The following is a 26,996-nucleotide window of genomic DNA, read 5'->3' on the forward strand; positions in this document are numbered from 1 at the left end:
GTAATTCTGCAAGGCATATGTCATTATGTAACAACAAATCTACAAGGTCTGATGATAAATCACTCTCACTGCTGGTGTTTAAACATGCTCCATGGGACAGATAAATCTACCGAAGCTTTGTAATTACAAAGAGAAACCAGGACATTCTCCTCAAGTATTGTTTTGGTGTCTTACCCGGGATCTGTGTCGTTCTGGTTCCTATCTGGGGATGCCAACAACACCAAAGGTTGGCTCAGATTCCTGCAAAATGAAGAGTAGATTGAAATGCTGTAGATTTTAAAAAGGAATGTTTTCCCCTACTGTGGCAGCTGTTCTCTCTAGCTGTAGACTGCAGAAATGAGTCATTATGATTCCTACTCTACTGGGTTTCTGTAAATTCATCCTAGGTCACCAAATGCTCTGTTTGCAAGGCTAGACACCAGGACAATGTTGACACCATATACATTCAGATCCCCTGCACTCAACTTGACAATGATGCTGCTAGCTGTTCCCTAACCACAGGCGTTCAAAGAACTAAATCAACTCCTTGTGCACGTGAAGTGGGGCCAAGAGGCTGAAGGCAAATCGGCGTGGCCAGATGTTTGTTTCCAAGCACAGGACTCTGTGGCCGGCCCTATTTTTACTATTGTGCCCAGACTCTTTCTTCCTTCTTTTTAAGCAGCTGTACGGAAAAGAAAATGATGTTGATGTTACCATAAACTGATGTTTTATGGTATCCTCTTCTGCTGACCAAAGAGCTGTTTATTTGTGACTCCTTTTTAAATGTCTTAAAGGCCCTCAGACTGTAGTACGGCTCGTGCTTCTTATGGTATCTCTGCGTTTTCATCTCAACTCTTTATTGTGCCATGGGTTTTGTTTTCATGTTTAAATGATTCCAAATTGATGGTATCATCTAAACTGAACGCAGTAGAAATAGAAAAGAGGGAAGCTAACAATGAGCATGTCTGCTGGCAGACAACACAGGACCCACACGATGTAGTAGCTAGCTGTTACCTTGCTTTCTGTCTGTTCATTTTGGCAGTCTAAGCTCTTTCTCCTTCTGCTCCCACATGAGTTCAGAGATGTCAACCCTGTTGCTCTGGAGATTTTTCCTGAAACACAAGTGTAGTGGAAAAATTGATTTTCATGTAGGAACAGTCTAGACATTATTTGTCAACTTTTGAACAGTGTACTGTGTTTTGAATAGATGACTGCTGAATCATATACAGCTGACAAGTAGTTGCTACCAGAGAAATGGGGCAATGTACGGTAAGTGGTGGTGATGACCGCAGGCAGGCCACTTCTCAGCCTCCTCCAGGTCGGTGTGGACACTGTTGGTGCTGTGAGGGTTTTTTGGGGGAGGTGTGGATTCAGGAGTACTCCTGCTTGCCTGACCAGGCCTTACGCATCCTCCTACGGTGGGCCTCCTGCCTGTACTGCAGCCAGCAGGCCTGGATCTCATGCTTCACCTTGCCCAGGGCCTCCTGGAAGAATCATTCTAGCTCTGTGCATTGCTTCACAATGCTGTGGCTGCCGCATCACTCGCCCCATCTCCTTCTCCCGCATGGCCAGCAGCTTCTGCAACTTGTCCAACTCCACTTGGCCGGCCTGGGTGCTGTCCAGGGCCCGGTGCTGTGTCTCTCAAACTCCCCCACCATGAGCCCTAGGGCCTGCTCCAGGGTCCCCACCTTCCCCCTCAGCTCTGCTATCTCCTGGGCCCTCACCTGGGACACATTCTCCATCAGCTCACTGGTCTTCTAGGGGTGGGAAATATAGGAATGGTTGAGGGGTTAGTCTTAAAATATGGTTGCAATCATCATGACAATATACATATGGCTTTCTCCAAGGTAACGTAGTTAATTAAAGCCACTAAATGGCATGTTGATGAATGAATAATGTTTTGGGGGGGCTTAATTGCCGAATGGAAGGAGGTTTGAGCATGGAAGGAAATGGAAGGAGGTTTGAGCATGGAAGGAAATGGAAGGAGGTTTGAGCATGGAAGGAAATGGAAGGAGGTTTGAGCATGGAAGGAGGTTTGAGCATGGTAGGAAATGGAAGGAGGCTTGAGCATGGAAGGAGGGTTGAGCATGGAAGGAGGGTTGATGGATGGATGGGAGCGAGCGTGGAAGGGAATGGATGGAGCGTGGAAGGGAATGGATGGAGCATGGAAGGGAATGGAAGGAGGGTTGAGCATGGAAGGAGGGTTGAGCATGGAAGGAGGGTTGAGCATGGAAGGAGGATTGAGCATGGAAGGAGGGTTGAGCATGGAAGGAGGGTTGAGCATGGAAGGAGGGTTGATGGAGCGTGGAAGGGAATGGATGGAGCGTGGAAGGGAATGGAAGGAGGGTTGAGCATGGAAGGAGGGTTGATGGAGCGTGGAAGGGAATGGATGGAGCGTGGAATGGATGGAGCGTGGAAGGGAATGGAAGGAGGGTTGAGCATGGAAGGAGGGTTGAGCATGGAAGGAGGGTTGAGCATGGAAAGAGGGTTGAGCATGGAAAGAGGGTTGAGCATGGAAAGAGGGTTGAGCATGGAAAGAGGGTTGAGCATGGAAAGAGGGTTGAGCATGGAAGGAGGGTTGAGCATGGAAGGAGGGTTGATGGAGCGTGGAAGGGAATGGATGGAGGGTTGAGCATGGAAGGAGAGTTGATGGAGCGTGGAAGGGAATGGATGGAGCGTGGAAGGGAATGGAAAGAGGGTTGAGCATGGAAGGAGGGTTGAGCATGGAAAGAGGGTTGAGCATGGAAAGAGGGTTGAGCATGGAAAGAGGGTTGAGCATGGAAAGAGGGTTGAGCATGGAAAGAGGGTTGAGCATGGAAAGAGGGTTGAGCGATGGAAGGAGGGTGGAAGGGAATGGAAGGAGGGTTGAGCATGGAAGGAGGGTTGAGGATGGAAGGAGGGTTGATGGATGGAAGGAGGGTGGAAGGGAATGGATGGCGCGTGGAAGGGAATGGATGGCGCGTGGAAGGGAATGGATGGAGCGTGGAAGGGAATGGATGGAGCGTGGAAGGGAATGGAAGGAGGGTTGAGCATGGAAGGAGGTTTGAGCATGGAAGGAAATGGAAGGAGGTTTGAGCATGGAAGGAGGTTTGAGCATGGTAGGAAATGGAAGGAGGCTTGAGCATGGAAGGAGGGTTGAGCATGGAAGGAGGATTGATGGATGGATGGAGCGAGCGTGGAAGGGAATGGATGGAGCGTGGAAGGGAATGGATGGAGCATGGAAGGGAATGGATGGAGCGTGGAATGGAAGGAGGGTTGAGCATGGAAGGAGGGTTGAGCATGGAAGGAGGGTTGATGAATGGATGGAGCGTGGAAGGGAATGGATGGAGCGTGGAAGGGCATGGAAGGAGGGTTGATGGAGCGTGGAAGGGAATGGATGGAGCGTGGAAGGGAATGGAAGGAGGGTTGAGCATGGAAGGAGGATTGAGCATGGAAGGAGGGTTGAGCATGGAAGGAGGGTTGAGCATGGAAGGAGGGTTGAGCATGGAAAGAGGGTTGATGGATGGAAGGAGGGTTGATGGATGGAAGGAGGGTTGATGGATGGAAGGAGGGTTGATGGATGGAAGGAGGGTTGATGGAGCGTGGAAGGAAATGGATGGAGCGTGGAAGGGAATGGATGGAGCGTGGAAGGGAATGGATGGAGCGTGGAAGGGAATGGATGGAGCGTGGAAGGGAATGGATGGAGCGTGGAAGGGAATGGAAGGGGGCTGGAGCATGGAAGAAGGACTGAGCTGGGGTGACTTCAAACTGTCCTCGCTTTATTGAAATAATGGGTGAGATTATGGTATTTGCTTCAGAGAAACAGTGCCCCGAAAATGCTGAGGGGGAAGCCACTGACTTGGAACCCAGAAGCCAGTGGAAACTTGCCACAACCACCAGCCACCAGCTCGCACTGGAGGTGAGGGGTATGAGGGGCCGCAAGCAAAACAAACATGGGGTCAGCAAATATAAATAAAATGGGAAATACCATCTGAAATATGTCCTCTGGAGATCTGCCACGTGTTTAACAATTTAAAGACAAGTTATTGAGATGGTATTGAGATGATGAATGCCTACAGTTCTGTTTGTGGCGCCATTGGGGCTGGTGTACCTTATGCAGTGCCAGGGAGGCGTTTTCCTCAGCCAATGACAGTCATCTTCCTCCACTTAGTCTCAGCCAGGCACTAGGCTACCAAAGTTGTTGTTGAACATAAAGCGCGATGCGTTGTCTCGCTGCCTGACAGTTTTACCTTTCATGTGCCAAACTCTCTCTAAGGTATAAATGGCATAAAGGTGGTGTGCTGGGTTTGGTGATGTAGTAGAGAAAATTGAGTGACATCAAATTCCAAGCTTAGAATGTTGGGGAAGATTTGGTTTTAATTTGCCTTAAGTCACCAAATTGGTCTGAAAACGCAGGTGACATTTATTTCTACAATATAAATCACCAAGAACTGAAGTATAGAACTGGCAATACAATATAGAACAGGCAATACAGTATCAGTGTTGAAGATCATTTATGGACTATAAAAGAACAGACTTCAAAGTGTATATACAGTGCCTTGCGAAAGTATTCGGCCCCCTTGAACTTTGCGACCTTATGCCACATTTCAGGCTTCAAACATAAAGATATAAAACTGTATTTTTTTGTGAAGAATCAACAACAAGTGGGACACAATCATGAAGTGGAACGACATTTATTGGATATTTCAAACGTTTTTAGCAAATCAAAAACTGAAAAATTGGGTGTGCAAAATTATTCAGCCCCTTTACTTTCAGTGCAGCAAACTCTCTCCAGAAGTTCAGTGAGGATCTCTGAATGATCCAATGTTGACCTAAATGACTAATGATGATAAATACAATCCACCTGTGTGTAATCAAGTCTCCGTATAAATGCACCTGCACTGTGATAGCCTCAGAGGTCCGTTAAAAGCGCAGAGAGCATCATGAAGAACAAGGAACACACCAGGCAGGTCCGAGATACTGTTGTGAAGAAGTTTAAAGCCGGATTTGGATACAAAAAGATTTCCCAAGCTTTAAACATCCCAAGGAGCACTGTGCAAGCGATAATATTGAAATGGAAGGAGTATCAAACCACTGCAAATCTACCAAGACCTGGCCATCCCTCTAAACTTTCAGCTCATACAAGGAGAAGACTGATCAGAGATGCAGCCAAGAGGCCCATGATCACTCTGGATGAACTGCAGAGATCTACAGCTGAGGTGGGAGACTCTGTCCATAGGACAACAATCAGTCGTATATTGCACAAATCTGGCCTTTATGGAAGAGTGGCAAGAAGAAAGCCATTTCTTAAAGATATCCATAAAAAGTGTTGTTTAAAGTTTGCCACAAGCCACCTGGGAGACACTCCAAACATGTGGAAGAAGGTGCTCTGGTCAGATGAAACCAAAATTGAACTTTTTGGCAACAATGCAAAATGTTATGTTTGGCGTAAAAGCAACACAGCTCATCACCCTGAACACACCATACCCACTGTCAAACATGGTGGTGGCAGCATCATGGTTTGGGCCTGCTTTTCTTCAGCAGGGACAGGGAAGATGGTTAAAATTGATGGGAAGATGGATGGAGCCAAATACAGGACCATTCTGGAAGAAAACAACCTGATGGAGTCTGCAAAAGACCTGAGACTGGGACGGAGATTTGTCTTCCAACAAGACAATGATCCAAAACATAAAGCAAAATCTACAATGGAATGGTTCAAAAATAAACATATCCAGGTGTTAGAATGGCCAAGTCAAAGTCCAGACCTGAATCCAATCGAGAATCTGTGGAAAGAACTGAAAACTGCTGTTCACAAATGCTCTCCATCCAACCTCACTGAGCTCGAGCTGTTTTGCAAGGAGGAATGGGAAAAAATTTGTCTCTCGATGTGCAAAACTGATAGAGACATACCCCAAGTGACTTACAGCTGTAATTGCAGCAAAAGGTGGCGCTACAAAGTATTAACTTAAGGGGGCTGAATAATTTTGCACGCCCAATTTTTCAGTTTTTGATTTGTTAAAAAAGTTTTAAATATCCAATAAATGTCGTTCCACTTCATGATTGTGTCCCACTTGTTGTTGATTCTTCACAAAAAAATATAAAACTGTATCTTTATATTTGAAGCCTGAAATGTGGCAAAAGGTCGCAAAGTTCAAGGGGGCCGAATACTTTCGCAAGGCACTGTATATAGTACCTAGTCTGTCCTTAGATGGCTTTCGAACTATACAGTACACAGAGAGGTCTTCCCCACTGTTCCAAACCAGGACCCTCTTCCCTGCAACCCTGCAAGGCATTCTGGAACTGCTTGGGATGTCATCATTGGCTTAGGTGATGTACACTATCTTAAGGAAGACAAACTGGTGTGGTCAAGAACCTTGGTTTCCCTCCCATGTTATTTATTTTGCCTCCTTTTTTTTCCTCCTGGCCTGAAGGTGCAGTTTGAACAGTAAAATTAGCCTGTAATTGGCCAGCGGAGACACTCACACAACGGCTTCATTGTGGGCCCTCTCATCCTGTTGGGCGATCCTCTGCTCTGCCTCCTCCTCTAGGTGAAACTGCAGCGAACACAGTACTCACTGTTCCTCTCGCCCCCCTCTCTATAGCGCAGTTAGGCTTTTCACACCTAAACATCTTTACCCATTAAATCCAATACTTTTAATTAGCCCAAGGCTAGTTTTCCCTAAGTGTATTTTTCATGTACAAAATTATTTGTCCCTTTTTTAAAGTCATCATACCTTTTTCACTGAAGAATGTGTGCTCCATTCTAGCTAGGCTTTACTTGTGCTCCCCCTCTGCAATGTACATGCTTTCTTTAATCTAGAAAATAGAGAGTTGATGATCATTGATAGAACTATGAAATCATTCACAATACTTCAGGGTATGAAACAAGGTTTCTGTCCATCTTGTTCTCATACTACTGAGCTCCTGTCCATTCGTGCTTTATTTTTCCCCAAACTCCTTGATAGTCTTCAGTTCACCCTGGATCATCCTGAACTCGATGGATCTCTTGAAGTTCTCATCCAGCTTAATGAATTTAAGAGTGTACTCTGAAACCTGCAACAACCAATCAGTTAGTTATACTGTATATTACTTGGATTTTGTAGTCAAAGAAAATTATATTCTCTATACAGCAGGTGTAAATACTGTATACCAATATTATTAGCTACTTTACGTATACAATGAACATTTTGAGAATGTACACTTTCCAAAGTGAAGTGTGTGTCCACTTCATATTTGTACGTGAGATGGCAGCTGCTGTTTCAGAAATATAACTGATGCAGATTTTCTGAGAAATTACCATAGCTTCCAGGAACCGGAGGAGAACAGCGGGGAATAAAATCTAAAAGTTAAGATGAAGTATTGCCTTTGCAACCAAACCCAAATCAGTCTGAGGCTGAAATCCGAGTTTAAATGCTGCTGTGTACACCCCAGTCAGAAATGACTAAAGTGGACAAAGTTATGGAAGGCAAGCAAAACATTCACCCACAGTCAGGTACAAGATGACTAAATGATAGGTTAGCAACCATTTGATTATAATGTTATGCCTAATTGTTAATTCTTTAGATTCATTTATGAATGCCATGCTACTTTAGATGCCACTTATTCTGCTATGTGACTGTGTGCTCTATACACTTAGGACAGGGATCAATTCAATTAGCCACAGCTTTCTTTAGAAAGCCTGCATTCTTTCATCAAATGGCCAGATTTGTGCTAAAGAAGTTTAGCATTTCTCTCTTCTCTGTTATTTCTAATGTTGTGCTTTAATTTGAAAAGAAAATATGGCACTGACCCAGTGGAATGACTGGAAAATGACAACTGCTAAATATCTTGATGATATAATTGTTTAGTTGCTGACTTTTTCAACATTGTCAGACTAATTTGAGACAGATGCCACGGGGCTCATGTTCTCTGAGTGCTTTTATGTGATGATTTCCATTAGCTAAGTCAATTTTCAAGATGAACCATTTTATCACTTTACAATGAGCAAAGGGGGTTGAGGGGCATGTCGTGAAATCACATCATTAGGGTCAACCACGAAAATAATTTTCCCGAATTAGTGCTACAATGGCATAAGTGACAATGCCATGCATGTCTAAAATGGCCGTGTTTTAAGTTGGTCCAGACCGAGCATCTTATTTCTCAAAAGCTTATTGGGTCCCATTTTTACCAGCATGGAGATGGAAAACAATTGTCAGCAAAAGTGGCACATTTTGTTGTTTGACCATTCCAATGGCAGTTAATTTAAATATCTATCTTTACTCCAATCAATGTGATGTATTTTTCTCTGTAGAGATCAACTGTCAAAATGAACCCGTAAATAACGTTGCACACCAGCACAAACAATCCATATGACACATGAGGGAAAGAAACCTTCTTAGCCTATACAAACTAGTTTTTATATGTTTGAGACCATGCACATTTTAACAACTTTTTTTTCTGTACCCAAAGAAGGGCATTACCAAAACATAATTTCTGACTATATGGCTGAAAGTGTATGGGTTTTTGTTTTTGTTTTCTTTGTTTTTTCATATAAGTTAGCATAGGGACTGCCTAATTATAAAGAACACTGTGCCCTGTAAGATGTAAACTGTCTAGTCACTCCGTGTTCTTTTGAATGTGGCTGTTAGGTCAACATGATGGAAGACTTACCTGGGAGGTTAGTTACCCAAACTTAATTCACAAAGACTAAATACTTACCAGCTGTTCATTTTCCTCAAGGGCCTGTTTTATTTAACTTTTTTTAAATGGTCCCTCCAGCCTTGTAATCGGCAACAACAACAAAGTTAGGGAACAGGGGCGTTATGGATATGCTAATTTTTTGTGATAAAAAAAAAAAAAAAGTTTGTATATCGTTGTATTTTACATTTTGTGTGACTATCAGTGTACCCGTTTTTGTTTTTTTGTGGACACCAGGAAGAACAGCTGCTGCTTCTGCGAAAGCTAAAGAAGAGCAGCATTGACCTTTTCCGTCTCAATGTCAGACTCTTTATTGGCTTTTGACTCCTGTTTGCCTCATTTCTTTCCTTTTGTAGACATACAATTTGGACAAAGAATTGTAGTAGCTATACCTTGCCTAACAATAGCTAGCTAAAGTTAACTACCCCCAGTGTGATAACTAAGTTAGCTGCTGCTAACGAAATTCAAGCCATGACGACAACGCAAAGAACTTGTCTTACCCGTTAACATGATCATTATTTCCCTTTTTTTCCATTTCTTCTTGGGCATTGTTTAGGATACGATAATGAACTGAGAAGAATGAATGGGGCACTTATAGGCTAGCTAGGTAAGCTTCACTTCAAGCCGCTGGGGAACCTGTGTTTTACAATTTTGATACCATAGAAACCATATCATGTGGCACTGGCTGTGGACATGTTAGCAGTCTACGTCACAATCACCTGAAGCAGGTAATGTCATATGCACAGTATACAAAACTATTCCAGGTCAATTTGACTTAGAATGCAATCACACAAACACATATTCAAATGAACAGGCTACACGCCATAAAGTTAGGCTAGCTACATAATACAAAAAATAGGATCTCTGTGCTACAAACACTCAAACCAATAAAATATGGAAACTTCCCATCAACAGCCCTTTGCATGAATATCAAGAAAGACATGTTCATTTTCTGCTTCTTGATCCTCTTGTCATGTGAATATGTTAAATATAGCACACGTGACACATTGACACAGATCTGTTTATAGGCCTACATGAGGGAGGAGGTGCAGCCCCTGGTATGTACCATCATTTGCACCCCTTCTAAGAGGAATATTGTTCTGCGTGTCCTGGGAAGAACCTTGGGCCGCTGACAGGTTACACAACCACCAGGATCACACTGTTTTGTTGGATTACATAAATTGCGGAGAAGCCACAAAAGGTCAACAAATTGCAGTTGACTTTGCAGGCTCTGAACCACCTGAACCAACTGAAATAAACAATGTAAAGTTATTGCGGGTCATTTCAATCCAAAAGCTACTGTCACATTACATGCCCTCTCTTAACTGGCTTCCAAATAGTGCTTTATGGAGAAACTTGAAGGTGCCCAAGGAACATTCTTCAACCAAAAGTTGAACAAAAAAGTATATCGCAGATGTCAGGGTGTAGTTACTGTAAATTTAAGCATATAGCTTTTTGCACTGGCATCATGCACAGAGTTTGAGGACTAAATTTAAAGCTAATTGCTATGACAGTGAGTAGAACACTGAAATAACCCTGAGCATTTTGAAGCTGTCATTATCATTGGAATTGTAATGACATGGTTTAGGTCTCTTCAATAGAGTTTTGTGGTAGGACACCCGCAAACATGATATTCCTGAGGGTAACATTGCGGTATATTAATAATAGATTGCAAGGCTTGGATAACAATGCTTGGGTCACCTCTCATGCTTTAAAGATTTTGGTTAAGATGCAACAAAACATCAAAAGTTGTGTTTAAGATACCACTGAGGATTTATTTTTGGACCTTTGACTAGTATTTGCTGTGTCTTACTGCCACCTAATTTCCACAAACTAACTAACTAGCCTACATATTCTGAAACGAAGGATGGTTGTGTACAATAAGCAATTACCTTGCTTTACTAAAGTGACTTTTGATCTAAACTATTTTCATTTTCAAACTAAACATACTCTTATCATAGTATTCAACCACGACCACTGAACAATCTAGTTTGTCTAGTTTCACAGTTTACAGCTCAGCTCAGCTCAGAAGTTGTCCGACCATGGCTCTCCTCTAAAATCATTGTAATCTGATCATGAAGGTTTGGCATGTTTTGACACAATAGGGACAAGTAGTAAGATTCCAAGGAACAAATCAATCAAAACACTGCACATGATCCAAATACATCATTTTCTATAGTAGTACTTACTGTACGTTATTGTAAGTCTGAATGCCAAACTTAATTATGCAGTAGTATACATTTGTCTTTGTCAGGGTATGATTCTTCTTCTCACAAAGGACCTTGGAGATAGCAGCATGGGGGAAAAGCAGACACGACATCATGGCTTTTGCAAGGACTGGAGTTAGTAACTCTAATATGACATCTTGTGTTTTTTGAGTGTGAGCAGCCAGCAACCTGTTAAATTGGCTCATATACCTTTGCTGTTGTCAGATCTCTGTCAATGTGATATCCCTGTGTTTTATATGCAGTATCAGTCAAATGTTGACACCTACTCATTCAAGGGTTTTTCTTAATTTTTTTAATGACTTTCTACATTGTAGAATAATAGTGAAGACATCAAAACTATGAAATAACACATGGAATCATGTAGTAACCAAAAAAGTGTTCAACAAATCCAAATAGATTTGAGATTCTTCAAAGTAGCCACCCTTTGCCTTGATGAGAGCTTTGCACACGCTTAGCATTCTCTCAACCAGCTTCATGAGGAATGCTTTTCCAACAGTCTTAAAGGAGTTCGCAAATATGCTGAGCACTTGTTGGCTGCTTTTCATTCGCTCTGCGGTCCAACTCATCCTAAACCATTGCAACTGAGTTGAGGTCCGGGGATTGTGGAGGCCAGGTCATCTGATGCAGCACTCCATCACTCTCATTCTTGGTCAAATAGCCCTTACACAGCCTGGAGGTGTGTTTTAGGTCATTGTCCTGTTGAAAAACAAATGATAGTCCCACTAAGTGCAAACCAGATGGGATGTTGTATCGCTGCAGAATTCTGTGGTAGCCATGCTGGTTAAGTGTGCCTTGAATTCTAAATAAATCCCCACCTCCTCCATACTTCTCAGTGGAACCACACATGCAGAGATCATCCATTCACCAAAATCTCAAATTTGGACTCATCAGACCAAAGGACAGATTTCCAAAGGACAGATTTCCACCGAACAGTTGATGTTTAGATGTGTATGTTACTTGAACTCTGTGAATCATTTATTTGGGGTGCAGTTTACTCTAATGAACTTATCCTTTGCAGCAGAGGTAACTCTGGGTCTTCCTTTCCTGTGGCGGTCCCCATGAGAGCTAGTTTCATCATAGTGCTTGATTGTTTTTGCGACTGCATTAAGAAACTTTAAAAGTTCTTGAAGTGTTCCTGATTGACTGACCTTCATGTCTTAAAGTAATGATGGAGTGTCGTTTCACTTTGCTTATTTAAGCTATTCTTTCCATAATATGGACTTGGTCTTTTACCAAATAGTGCTATCTTCTGTGTACCACCCCTACCTTGTCACAACATAACTGATTTGTCTGAAAACGCATTAAGAAGGAAAGATAATTCCACAAATTAACTTTTAACAACGCACTCCTGTTAATTGAAATGCATTCCAGGTGACGACATCATGAAGCTGGTTGAGAGAATGCTAAGAGTGTGCAAAGCTGTCATCAAGGCAAAGGGTGGCTACTTTGAAGAATCTAAAATCTGTTTTGATTTGTTTAACACTTTTTTGGTTACTACATGATTCCATATGTGCTATTTCATAGTTTTGATGTCTTCACTAATATTCTACAATGTAGAAAATAGTCCAAATTTGAAAAACCCTTGAGTGAGTAGGTATGTCCAAACTTTTGACTGGTAATGTATATATTTCCACACACTGGAATAATACTGTGAAATTGTGAAACTTATAATGCCCTTTTAGTGTAGCTGTTTTGAAAAGACTGCCTGAAATTTCAGCCTGTTTTAGTGGGGTAGCATTTTGGCCTTCCATAGTGACATCACAATGAGTTAGTAAACCAATCTGCCAATAACAGCAAATGTTCAGTTTTTCCCTCCCCCACCAAAATGTTTTTCTTTGCTACGAAGCTATTTTGTTTGTTTTCAATTACAATTGTCAAAAATAATCACAGTTAGGTACTTAATTGTTACCCATAAATTATTCCATATTGAGCTAAAACAGCTGCATTGGACATTTTAAATGGACACAAAGGCAATGAGAGGTCCTGCACATGCATGCTTTGATAGGGGAAATGGACCATAAGGGTGAACCACAGGATTGAAAAAAAGTAGCCACAGTATTTAGACAAAAAGGAAGGAGGAAAGAAAGTGCAATATTTTTAGTCCAAATTACAGTGTTAGAACAGTGCGCTGCACAGCGGAGTGTCCTGGGATTGGAATGGCATGCTAGTGCCAAGCCCCATCCTTTCCTCGTGCCCTCTCTGTGGACCTTCTCTCTGCCCTTCTCAAGTCCTGCTGCAGGACTGCTGGCCGCCCCGATTCCGGCTTAATCACACCCCCTCAGCTGAGCTGGGTGACACATGCCACCACAGTTTGTGCTTCACTCACCCTGTGTGTGACTGTGTGGTGAACCTGTTAGCAGGAGCTGAGTTGGGTGATACCAGTTCAGCAGGTCTGCAGTCTCTAGAAATATACAAATTCTACCTGTTTCAGCCCTGTCTTTGTTTACTGTTGCTGCAGCTTCTCGTGGGGACTGAGTGAAGGAAATCCCACTCTGGTGCAAAGCTAAGTTCATATGAGGTCTCTGAGTTAGCAGGGCCTCTTTGCTGAGCTGCAGTAGCAGCTAACATTGTTATTGCCTCCCTCCCTCCTAGAAACCAGAAACTCTGAACATTACAGTACATTAGAATATTTTTGCTGATAGACTGGTTAATGACACCTTGCCAACCACCCAGCTAAAACTGAAAACAGCTACTCCATGCTTTTCATGGTTTCTCCTGTGAAACATGCCTTTAAATATTATTTCCTAGGAAAGCTTGTGGTTAGCACAGGGATGAGTGGGAGTGAGATTATTGCTTTCATTCTTTCAGCATTTATGCCAGTTGGAGTGCAAGTTGCATCAGCACATCTCGTATGAAAGGTTGGTTGGGTTTAAAGGTCTGCAGCTTATGTTTTTATGTGGTAATTTTCACATGTCATTATTGGTTCGGAATATGATACACACATACAATGACTTATACATATCTAGAGAAAGGTGTATTGCCTGTCTTGCCCTGGGCTGTCAGGTTACTACCTGACAGGTTACTACCTCAGGTTACCTCCTGTCAGGTTACTACTTCAGGTTACCTCCTGTCAGGTTACTACCTCAGGTTACCTCCTGTCAGGTTACTACTTCAGGTTACCTCCTGTCAGGTTACTACCTCAGGTTACCTCCTGTCAGGTTACTACTTCAGGTTACCTCCTGTCAGGTTACTACCTCAGGTTACCTCCTGTCAGGTTACTACCTCAGGTTACCTCCTGTCAGGTTACTACCTCAGGTTACCTCCTGTCAGGTTACTACCTCAGGTTACCTCCTGTCAGGTTACTACTTCAGGTTACCTCCTGTCAGGTTACTACCTCAGGTTACCTCCTGTCAGGTTACTACTTCAGGTTACCTCCTGTCAGGTTACTACCTCAGGTTACTACTACCTGACAGCCCAAGTCAAGACGGGCAATACAAGAAATTAAGACGAATATGAGTAATAGGCTACTTTGTGCAGGGAAGGAATTGTAGCAATCAACAAGCTTGCCTGTAAGTCTTAATTAAATACACCAATAACATTTATTTTAAGGCAATTGCTTCAAATTTCTACAAGCCAGTCATTTTGATGTCTTGATAGATCCTCTTTCTTTCTTCACTTAGGGGGATTTTTGGCTCCAGCTTGCACACAAAAGATGAAGAGAGAGAAAAAGAATTGCTGCTGGTAAGCAGATAGTCAGTATCCTGCTCTTTCAGAGGGGATACTCCTGAAGGAACCTAGATGGAACGCAACAGGATTGGTGGATGACTTGTCATGGTGTGGCCCAGTGCCAAGCCCGTATGTCTTTATATACTATAAACAGATGACCAGACAGTCCTGAATGTGCATTGCTACCCACACTGTCTCTGCCTCTCCGGTTGTCTCTCATCACCTCTGCAAGCTGCTGCCACTGCATTTTGTGCTGCTCCTCTGAAGAATACTATATTGAATAAGGCACAGTTTGACTCTTACTGTATATCCATAGAGTAAAGTGTTTTAGCTTTTACAAAAGCATAATTGTTTCTTTGGGTGTTAAAAAAAGATGGCTCTTCAGATGCTTCTCCTGACAGTAATGTCAATGTCGGTTCTGGCTTGGAACTTCCAAGTGAAGGCAACCTACCATCCTCGCCAGACAGTCCACCACGAACACTCTGCTAACATGGAAAACCTCCTGCCCGAAAACCTCCTGCTCGAAGTCGTGCCCAAAGTCTTGCCTGAGGTCTTGCTTGAGGTCTCCCATCCTGTCAACCTCAGCCGCACTTTCTATGGGATCATGTTCGATGCTGGGAGCACAGGCACCCGGATCCACATCTACACATTTATCCAGAAAGACCCAGGTGAGTGTTTTCTCTCTCTTTTTCTGTGTATTTCATTCAGTATCTCTCAGCCTTAGCTTAGTCCCAGGAGCCAATAGGGGTTTACATTCAGCTGTTTCCCATATGTTTGCCGTTGGATCATTCGCTCTGTGGTGTAAAGGCAAACATGTGCCGTCAGCATGGGGAGAGAGTAATCATGGGCAAGACCGAACCAAGAGGCAGCTGAGTTGTAGTTTTAATCATCTGTTAGTGTGGCCGAAATCCCTAAAAACGAACCTCTAATAATGGACTTCGATTTGCTGTTTATGTATTTACTTTACCTTTAACATCAGTGATTGTAAAGCCTAGCAATGATTGAGGCAACAAAGCACATTTCAAAGCACACATTAATGCAACAGAGTTCTGTTATTTCACACATTTCATATATTTATATCTTGTTTGAAAATTGAATGCATTCTCTCCATCTACTTTTTGTCTTTTTAGTTGAGCTGCCAGTTCTGGACAATGAGATGTATCATGCGGTGAAGCCTGGTCTGTCTGCCTATAAAGATAAGCCTGAAGAGGTATGTATCATGTCTATCATTTTCTCATTTAGGCATTGCGATGTAGACCATGCAATTACATGAACTGATTCTGCTGAAGCTGTCACTTAAGTCTGATATTTACTGTCTTGGGATCTACATCTTAAAAACCAGACGATGTGAAGTCCTATGTGGACAAACATATCAACCCTTTAATCAACTGAATACGTTGAAATATCTATATTGAAATATCTATATCAGCCCTTTTGGTCACGGCTGTGATTTGAGTGTCCCAGTGGAGACCATGCTCATCTGTTAATGCCTTTTATCCCATTCAGGGTGGGAACACGATCAGAGCGCTGCTGAAAGTGGCCAAGAAGACGGTGCCAGAGGACGAGTGGAAGCAGACCCCGGTGGTCCTGAAAGCCACGGCCGGGCTCCGCCTCCTGCCCAAGGAGAAGGCTAATGCTCTGCTGGATGAGGTGAGGCACGTTTTCTCTCCCCTCAGTTAGTTTGGCACAGGGATGACAGGTCCTGCCAAGGATCGGGACATGAAACTGCTAAGTGCTTACAAGTGTTCTTGAAAAAACTGGGGGGGGGGGGGAGTCTACCCACTTCGAGGTGGCGATCACTATGCAAAAAAACTGCTGTTTTGGGGTCGTCTGGAGTAGTGGAATATGTCATTTGAATTATTAAATTAGTGCGGCTACTCTAGCCATGCTTGTGGTTTTGCATTCCGCCATTCTCAGCCAAATGTGCCTAATAACAATTCCTGAGTCTTGAGATAATAAGTATCTATTTTTATTTTCTTATTGTCTTTATTCATCATGATCTTTATTAATATGCACTGTCATCATAAATTGTCTCCGTAGGTTCGGGAAGTCTTTGACGAGTCCCCCTTCTTTGTACCGAACAACAGTGTCTCCATAATGAATGGAACAAATGAAGGTATGTCACTTTGTTGGTGTCACAAACATTTGTCTTTCATTTTCTTTTATGGTACTGTGGTATCGTGGGTATGTTGGTAAAGAGGAAAACTGTAGACATTGTTTAGATTAGCTAAACGCTGCAGTATTGTCAAACCAGGTGGTTGGTATCGCCGAACACTGTCCTAGTAACGTGTTTATAAGAGCTCTATCGCTACCTCATAGAGCAATTAAATAACCTTGTCTGGGTTGTCCTTCCCACACTCAATATTAAGTGATCCTCCACATCACTCATTAAGACACCCGCAACAACTCCTGTTTCATCAGATGTGCAATTCATTAGCCTCACTTTATGAGAGCCATAACCTGAGCTCTGAGACAGTAGTAATGACCTGGGTTGGTCTATCCATGTCAGACAAATATGGCTAATGTAACAGCTGCTAAATTAATGAAAACTAGTATAACCTCCAATATCTTAACTGACAGTCTCTGAACTGCATGTGTTCAAATGGCAATATGTATCAGTACTTCCAACAACACGATTACAAAGGCAACAATTGCATATGATTTGGGCTCAAGTGAATGTTTACCTCATACACTCTCCATCTACTCTCTCTTGTAGGAGTCCTGGCCTGGGTAACAGTGAACTTTTTGACAGGTAAGACATTGCTCATGTTTTGTTAAGGTGGTGTTAATGGTCAGGGGGGTCATTTCTGAGGTTTAAACACCGTACACAGTTGTAGAGCAGTGCAAGTCTCCTGTCTGACTGTCTTGAATGTTGGCCACCATCTGGTCACGATGGGATGCAATATTCCCTCACTTTTTACACAGAGTTAGTGTAACATTTCTTTTAAAACCTATCCTATGGCCAAAATGATAGCCGCCGCCTTTCTCTTGGTGGCCACAGACCTACAGTACCAGTCAAATGTTTGGACACACATACTCATTCAAGGGTTTTTATTTATTTGGGCCATTTTCTACATTGTAGAATGATAGTGAAGACATGAAAACTATGAAATAACACATATGGAATCATGTAGTAACCAAAAAAGTGTTAAACAAATCAAAATATATTTTAGATACTTCAAGGTAGCCAGTCTTCGTCTTGATGACAGCTTTGCACACTTTTGGCATTCTCTCAACCAGCTTCATGAGGTAGTTACCTGGAATGCATATTAATTAACAGGTGTGCCTTGTTAAAAGTTAATTTGTGGAATTTCTTTCCTTCTTAACGCGGTTGAGCCAATCAGTTATGTTGTGGCAAGGTAGGGGTGGTACACAGAAGATAGCACTATTTGGTAAAAGACCAAGTCCATATTATGGCAAGACCAGCTCAAATAAGCAAAGAGAAACGACAGTACATCATTACTTTAAGACATGAAGGTCAGTCAATGCAGAAAATTTCAAGAACTTTGAAAGTTTGCAGTCACAAAAACCATCAAGCGCTATAATGAAACTTGCTCTTATGAGGACAGCCACAGGAAAGGAAGACTCAGTTACTTCTGCTGCAGAGGATAAGTTCATTACAGTTTCCAGCATCAGAAATTGCAGCCCAAATACAACTTTCACAGAGTTCAAGTAACAGAGACATCTCAACATCAACTGTTCAGAGGAGACTGAGTGAATCAGGCCTTTATGGTTGAATTACTGAAAGAAACCACTACTAAAGGACACCAATAAGAAGAACAGACTTGCTGGGGCCAAGAAACATGAGCAATGGACCTTAGACCAGTGTAAATCTGTCCTTTGGTCTGATGAGTCCAAATTTGAGATTTTTGGTTCCAACCGTCATGTCTTTGTGAGACGCAGAGTAGGCGAAAGGATGATCTCCGCATGCGTGATTCCCACCATGAAGCATGGTGAAGGTGGTGTGATGGTGTGGGGGTTCATTGCTGGTGACACTGTCTTTATTTATTTAGAATTCAAGGCACACTTAACCATCATGGCTAACACAGCATTCTGCAGCGACACGCCATCCCATCTGGTTAGTGGGACTATCATTTGTTTTTCAACAGGACAATGACCCAACACACCTCCAGGCTGTGTAAGGGCTATTTGACCAAGAAGGAGAGTGATGGAGTGCTGCATCAGATGACCTGGCCTCCACAATCACCTAACTTTAATCCAATTGAGATGGTTTAGGATGAGTTGGACTGCAGAGGGAAGGAAAAGCAGCCAACAAGTGCTCAGCATATGTGGGAACTCCTTCAAGACTGTTGGAAAAACATTCCAGGTGATGCTGGTTGAGAGAATGCCAAGAGTGCACAAAGCTGTCAAGGCAAAAGGTGGCTACTTTGAAGAATCTCAAATATAAAATATATATTTATTTGTTTAACACTTTTTTTGGTTACTACGTGATTCCATATGTGTTCATTCATAGTTTTGAAATCGTAAAAATAAAGAAAAACCCTTGAATGAGTAGGTGTTTCCAAACTTTTGACTGGTACTGTATACAGTTGAAGTTGGAAGTTTACATACACTTAGGTTGGAGTGATTAAAACTCGTTTTTCAACCACTTCACACATTTCTTGTTAACAAACTATAGTTTTGGCAGGTCGGTTAGGACATCTACTTTGTGCATGACACAAGTAATGTTTCCAACAATTTTTTACAGACAGATTATTTCACTTATAATTCACTGTATCACAATTCCAGTGTGTCAGAAGTTTACATACACTAAGTTGACTGTGCCTTTAAACAGCTTAGAAAATTCCAGAAAATGTCATGGCTTTAGAAGCTTCTGTTAGGCTAATTGACATAATTCGAGTCAATTGGAGGTGTACCTGTGGATGTATTTCAAGGCCTACCTTCAAACTCAGTGCCTCTTTGCTTGACATCATGGGAAAATCAAAAGAAATCAGCCAAGACCTCAGAAAAAACATTGTAGACATCCACAAGCCTGGTTCAACCTTGGGAGCAATTTCCAAATGCCTGAAGGTACCATGTTCGTCTGTACAAATAATAGTACGCAAGTATAAACACCATGGGACCACGTAGCCATCATACCGCTTAGGAAGGAGACGCGTTCTGTCCCCTAGAGATGAACGTACTTTGGTGCGAAAAGTGCAAATCAATCCCAGAACAACAGCAAAGGACCTTGTAAAAGGTACAAAAGTATCTATATCCGCAGTAAGACGAGTCCTATGTCGACATAACCTGAAAGGCCGCTCAGCAAGGAAGAAGCCAGACTACAGTTTGCAACTACACATGGGGACAAATATCATACTTTTTTTGGAGAAATGTCCTCTGGTCTGATGAAACAAAAATAGAACTGTTTTGCCATAATGACCATCGTTATGTTTAGAGGAAAAATGGGGACGCTTGCAAGCTGAAGAACACCATCCCAACCGAAGCACGGGGGTGGCAGCATCATGTTGTGGGGGTGCTTTGCAGGAGGGTCTGGTGCACTTCACCAAATTGATGGCATCATGAGGGGGAAATTATGTGGATATATTGAAGCAACCTCTCAAGACAAGACAAGTTAAAGCTTGGTTGCAAATGGGTCTTCCAAATGGACAATGACCCCAAGCATACTTCCAAAGTTGTGGCAAAATGGCTTAAGGACAACCAGGTCAAGGTATTGGAGTGGCTATCACAAAGCCCTGACCTCAATCCCATAGAAAATTTGTGGGCAGAACTGAAAAAGCGTGTGCGAGCAAGGAGGCCTACAAACCTGACTCAATTACACCAGCTCTGTCAGGAGGAATGGGCCAAAATTCACCCAACTTATTGTGGGAAGCTTGTGGAAAGCTACTCAAAACATTTGACCCAAGTTAAACAATTTAAAGGTAATGCACTCAATTAGTATTTGGTAGCATATAAACTTCTGACCCACTGGAAATGTGATGAAAGAAATTAAAGCTGAAATAAATCATTCTCTCTACTATTATTCACATTCTTAAAATAAAGTGGTGATCCTACCTGACCTAAGAAAGGGAATTTTTACAAGGATAAAATGTCAGGAATTATGAAAAACCGAGTTTAAATGCATTTGGCTAAGGTGTATGTGAACTTCCGACTTCAACTGTATCTATTAGAATGCCTGTTTTTGTCTCAAACGGGTGGTTGGAAAATGAATGAATTCTAAATGCAGTATGTGGTCAATGTACAGTACCTGTATGTTCTACTTTCTGTTTATAATGTTGATGATGGATAGAATCCTGTCTATAGTTTTCTATTTCCAATTCTGTGTGTTTGACTTTCCATCTGTTTGCTTTAGGTCACTTGTATGCCAAGACCAGGAAAACAGTGGGGATCCTGGACTTGGGTGGAGGATCTACCCAAATCACTTTCCTTCCAAAATCAAAGGTAAATGTTCAACTGAACTCCACTGATGTTTTACAAAGATTTAGATAACCATTGCTATTTAATTAGACATTACTCAACCCCTCTCTCTGTACACATAGAAAACAGTTTTCACTGCCCCAGCCAGTTACATTGCCAACATCAACATGTTCAACCACACTCTACAACTCTATACTCACAGGTAAGTAAACAAGCATTGGTGCAGTATTTATAGTACAGATCTTCATTTTGCAGGAAAATAATCATGCTGCAACAGGAAATGTGAATTATTATGTGGATTATAATTAATGGACATTTTTGTAAGGGTTGATACATTTTTCGTAAAGGAAAATCAAGTTGGAAATTTCAAAGTGGAAATTACAAACTTCAGAAGCCTTTTTTAAACTCAAACACACTACAAGTTGTACATTTTCATTTTGCCCCCAGAACAGCCTCAATTTGTTGGAGCATGGACTCTAAAAGGTGTCAAGTGTTCCACAGGGATGCTGGCCCATGTTGACTCCATTGCTTCCCACAGTTGTGTCAAGTTGCCTGGATGCCATTTGGGTGGTGGACCATTCTTGATGCACACAGGAAACTGTTGAGCGTGAAAAACCCAGCAACGTTGTGGTTCTTGACACACCGTTGCGCTTGGCACCTACTACCATACCCCATTGAAAGGCACTTAAATATTTTGTCTTGACCATTCACCCTCTTAATGGCACACACACAATCCTTGCCTCAACTGTCTCAAAGCTTAAAAATCCTTCTTTAACCTGTCTCCTCCCCTTCATCTACACTGATTGAAGTGGATTTAACAAGTGACATCAATAAGGGATCATAGCTTTCACCTGGATTCACCTACGTCATGGAAAAGAGCACGTGTTCTTAATGTTTTGTATACTCATTGTATATCCTGGCATGCAATGAAAACAGCATACTCACATTACCTTGGCATTGTCATGAATGTATTCTGAATATCTGTCCTCATTCAGCTACCTTGGAAATGGACTTGTAGCGGCTCGATTGGCAACTCTTGGGGCTTTGGGGGCTGATGGTAATTTGAATTGTCATACAGTATTTGCTTAGCTATTCAAGCTAGGCAACTGCAGTCATTCATCTGTTCAGGCTGGATAAATATATTTGTATAATGCTGCAAGACACACAAGATTTCTATAGATCAGACACACTATTTAACTGTCATCCTCGTTGGGGACAATGCAATAACCAATCTGGTTTACTCTTTCAGGTCTGGATTGGAAAGTTTTCACAAGTTCCTGTCTACCCAAGAAGTTCAGAGAGGACTGGACTTTTGGTGGAATCACCTACAAAGTTAGCGGAATTCCTGACGGTAAGCACAAGAATTTCAATAATATTTTATTTTTTATAATCCTCAAAACTATAAATAAATTATTCAGTCTCAGAGCGCAATGTTAGAGTTTAGTTCAGTCTGAGTTGAGAACATTTTCCCACTGGACAGTGCAGAATGCATGTCTTGTCATTCTTTCTCTCTGCATGCAGACTTTAAACAGTTATAATAGAGCAAACCTTGTGTTTAAATGAGAGGAAAATTGTCAGTTAACTCCACAAATAATGCAACACTCCCATACCACGGTCATGGAGCCAAAAGATACTGGGTTAGTCCCCGAGCTGTCATTTTTCTGTGTAAGGAGAGGCTTGATGTTGACCGCTTACAATTATGTGGTAAAAATAGATAACCCAACAGGCGTGTGCTACTCTTGTCAGCACTTGGTTTCCCCGGTTGTAACCAACAAACCAATCCAAGGGTGCTGTGAAAGTATCCTTTTGGGGTTTTTCTAGTGTAGAGCCCTGGAGAGCCCATAGCCTCAACCCCATTTTGATCTCATAAAGAGGCTCCGGGTTCTCCCAGTGCATTCCACCACAAGCATGCAGCAAACTCAGGTATTTTACTCTCATTTGAAAATAAAGCTTTTATTGTTGGTGCCAATTTAAAATTATTCTGACTTGTTAACAATTGACTTGAGTGTTATGTTGTCATGAAGCTCTATACTTTTATGATACCTGCCTTGAAGATTCAGTACAGTTTGTGATAGATAGTAATGATTATTTTGATGTTATCTGTGTGTCTCTCCAGGCTATGCAGGTTACAAGCTGTGTTACTATGAGGTGATGAGGGTGGTGAAAGGCATCGTGCACCAGCCGTTTGAGGTGAAGGGCAGCAGCATCTTCTATGCCTTCTCCTACTACTTCGACAGAGCTGTGGAGTCAGGCCTCATCGGTGAGTAGACACAGACCAGGACGGATACAAAACCACCATTCAGAAAGCATCCAGTTAAACCTCATAATGATATGAAAGGATTCAAGTTTTTTTTTTTTTTATAAAAAAAATGTTTAGTTATTTTCTCCTCAAATACATTTAACTGCAGTTTTTAGGATTTGCTTGGAAAACTGAAAAGACAGCTGTTGTTGCAGATGAGAATAAGTGTTTTGCTTTCCAGATGGTAGTCGCGGTGGCATGGTAGAAGTCAGGGATTTCAAGAAGAGAGCCAAAGAAGGTGAGTGCTAGGCTTTCCCCCCCCTCAGAAACATGTTGACTATATTGATGCAGTACACAGTGTACAAACAAGAAATGTTGGTGCTTATTTGCATGTTAGACTCAATAATCTCACGGGCCTTACAAAACATCAGTTCCTCACCACAAAATCTTGCTGTAAAAATACACGCTGTTCTAACTCACACAAACACTCAACCTTGTTTATGCCCAAACATCTTGGCACTACTGTAACCTAACCTGGAACATTGGCACTTTCGTCTGCCATTTCCAATATAACCAAGGACCATCAGATGAAATGTCTGATTCATAACTGTTCTCAGAGCATAAACAAATATGTTGATATTTTACATACACATTGACATTTATCTATTTAACTCATTTACACACCATTTACAGTAATCTGATGTGGAAAGTGCTCTGGCACGTTAGATTGACATATAGCCTTGGTACTGTTAGCGCGCGTGGCTCAATAAATGCCTGTGCTAGATTTACAGCTAGCAGGAACGAGTTGGTGTGTTATGTAAAGTCTGTTTGCATTGCGAAAACAGTCATATGGTCTCGATGAACACGTCAGACGTTGGGCAGGTCGTCAGGTGTTGGGCAGGTTGGCAGGCAGTTGACCTGGGCAGCTGTGGTCTCTCTCTCTCGTACCTGACAGCCACACAACACCAAACTGACCTGGGGGCTGAGCCTGAGAGAGATACACTGTGTACAGCTAGTCTGTTGACTCTGCCACCCATCCCCAGAATCACCAACATGTGCAGACCCTCAGCACTTGACTCTTCTCACACCCCCTTTCTCAGTCAGCTAAACAAACCAAATAAACCAAACAAGATGACTAGCTTTCTATCATGTGGTGTACAGGTTAGAGGTTGTCTGCTGCTTGACCCCACATGAGACATGATACAAGATGTCTCAAAATATGCCCACGCGTGCTGTCGTCATAAAACTCAGCATTAGCAGGACAGAACTATGTTACTGTTAAGTAAATAATTGTTAAATATCCACCAAATAAGGTGAATACATAATATTTCTATCACAGTGCTCTCTGCCCTTTGTGATTTGTTGTTAACGTAGTGCCTACCTGATTTGTTTTCAGTGTGCAACAAGATGACCAAGTACCGTCCCATCAGTCCCTTCCTCTGCATGGATATGACATATATCACCTGCCTGTTGAAGGAGGGCTTTGGCTTCAAGGACAACACAATGCTGCAGGTGAGACAGGAACAGGTCACTGGGCACAAAGGTAGGGGACAGGCACCAAGACGTTAATAAGTCGAAACTTAACAAACATCGTTTTTTGTTCTGCTCCACAGCTTGCCAAGAAGGTGAACAACGTTGAAACAAGTTGGGCCTTGGGAGCCACATTCGATCACTTTAACAACCTCAACATCCACTAAGGGCAGCTATCCTAACTGTCTGCAGGCACTGAGAGGGACAGCCTGTTATTTGGGGCATCTCCTCCGCCACCGACCCCTGACTAGCCCCTCCCTCCTGCTCAGCAGCACTGCCACGCTCCTCCAGCCTGCCCATCCCCTCCCTCCCTCAGCAATCTCCTGCAAATAATCCAAGAACTGTTGACAAAGAAATCACTATATTTTTTATAAGGAAGGACAGCTATTTCTACTGTATGTTTAACCCATAATTAGTGAGTTGACTTTATTTTTGCAAAGCAAGCGTTTACATTTTCGCTTCCTTAGGGCTGTCTGACCTGAAATGCAGTCTTATTTGGCTACCTTTGAGTGTGTAGAGTATTTAAAAGCAATGCGACTAGTAAGGTATTGAGAGGACTTTGGTCATGGAGTGCACTGTAAAGTACAGTGGAATATTTGAAAAAATGGGTTGCAGGAATGACAGTGAGGATCCTGGACTTGGGTGGAGAATCTACCCAGATCACTTTCCTTCCAAAATCAATGGTAAATGTTAAACTGCAACTCATTCTATCTGGAAATGTTTTTCCAGTACATTATACTGTAGGACAAGTGGGTAAGACATTTCCCCTCACAAGGCTTATAACAATAGATGGTTGAAATGACTTAGCCAAAGCTTCCCCCCTCATACTTTGCACAGAACACTTTAACTGCAGATACTGTATTGGAGATCTGTTGCTTGGATGTTGTCTACAGAGTTGTTCATATCCATCCATGTTAAAGGGAGGTGTCCAATTTGCAACAACTCAGGAGGCAAGTCAAGCTCAGAGGAGGGAGACGATAGTGTTCTCACTGAGTAAGTCTTGCATTTGATACATGAATACTGTATGGTGTATGTGTGGTGTTAATGTTTAAAAGTGCTGCCTTGGTAGATGTGTGGCCTTGTGTAGGATGGCCGGTGGTGTTGAATCAGAGTGAGTGACTTGTGTTTCTGACTGTTGGTGAACTCTGTGTTATTTGTGTTGTCTACGGTGGCACACTAAATGATCATTGTTCGATCAGCCGTGTGCATGACGACAGGACCCTGTCAGAGGTTTAGCTTGTTGCTGTATTCAGCAACCAGTCATAACGTTATTATTAGAGCGTCTAAGCATGTCAGGTATATCAAAGACCTTCAACCCATTAATCGTTCATTTGTAGGAATATAGCTCTTGGTTCAAGACACACATAATGCTTAATACTGTTTGTAATTTTCTTCTTGTGAACTGTACAAATATTTAAAATGCTGTTGCAATCTGTACAAAATTAAACTTTGCTCTATTATTGCTCCTGGTGCAATCATAGCCGCTATCTGTCCAATAACTTCTGTTGTATATAAAACTACAAAGTAAACCTGTATTAGTAAAATACTTACCAGTCTGTAACTGCTTCGACTTTGCAGATGAAAACGTTCTTTCTGCTGCATAATGTTCACTATGCTTTAAGGTGAACTGTTTGACAGATCATGTCAATATTTTATGAAAACCTGGTGCAAGTAAAATGTGTGTATACACTATACATGTACGTTTCAATAAAATACTAAAAGTGTATTTGTTTTCCCTAACATGTCTTTAAATAGCCCAATATACAGTGTACAAAACATTAAGAACACCTTCCGAATATTGAGATGAACACCCCTTTTGCCCCTAGAACAGCCTCAATTCATCAGGGCATGGACTTTGTGTTGAAATTGTTCAACAGGGATGCTGGCCCGTGTTGACTTCAATGCGTCCCACAGTTGTGTCAAGTCGACTGGATGTCCTTTGGGTGGTGGATCGTTCCTAATACACACAGGAAACTTTTGAGCATGAAAAACCCAGCAGCGTTGCAGTTCTTGACACAAACCAGTGCGTCCGGCACCTACAACCATATCCCGTTCAAAGGCACTTAAAACATTTTCTCTTGATAGTTCACCCTCTGAATGGCACATGTTCACAATCTGTCTCAAAGCTTCAACATCCTTCTTTAACCTGTCTCCTCCCCTTCATCTTTAACCTGTCTCCTCCCCTTCATCTTTAACCTGTCTCTTCCCCTTCATCTTTAACCTGTCTCTTCCCCTTCATCTTTAACCTGTCTCTTCCCCTTCATCTTTAACCTGTCTCTTCCCCTTCATCTTTAACCTGTCTCTTCCCCTTCATCTTTAAC

The 26,996-nt window shown here is 42.2% G+C and overlaps 1 protein-coding gene across 1 annotated transcript; it reads left to right on the forward strand.

The window, feature by feature from the left end:
* Positions 1-14,712: 14,712 nt before the first annotated feature.
* Positions 14,713-26,401, forward strand: entpd5a (ectonucleoside triphosphate diphosphohydrolase 5a). Its single transcript, XM_021584868.2, has 13 exons — positions 14,713-15,196; positions 15,659-15,738; positions 16,035-16,178; positions 16,569-16,644; positions 17,245-17,280; positions 20,842-20,930; positions 21,029-21,108; positions 21,902-21,963; positions 22,156-22,257; positions 23,023-23,166; positions 23,387-23,443; positions 24,542-24,657; positions 24,759-26,401. The coding sequence occupies exons 1-13, from the start codon at positions 14,902-14,904 to the stop codon at positions 24,840-24,842; spliced, it is 1,365 nt and encodes a 454-aa protein (XP_021440543.1). The 5' UTR covers positions 14,713-14,901; the 3' UTR covers positions 24,843-26,401.
* Positions 26,402-26,996: the final 595 nt, after the last annotated feature.

Source organism: Oncorhynchus mykiss, chromosome 25 (assembly GCF_013265735.2).
Source record: "Oncorhynchus mykiss isolate Arlee chromosome 25, USDA_OmykA_1.1, whole genome shotgun sequence".
Classification (NCBI taxonomy): Eukaryota; Metazoa; Chordata; class Actinopteri; order Salmoniformes; family Salmonidae; genus Oncorhynchus; species Oncorhynchus mykiss.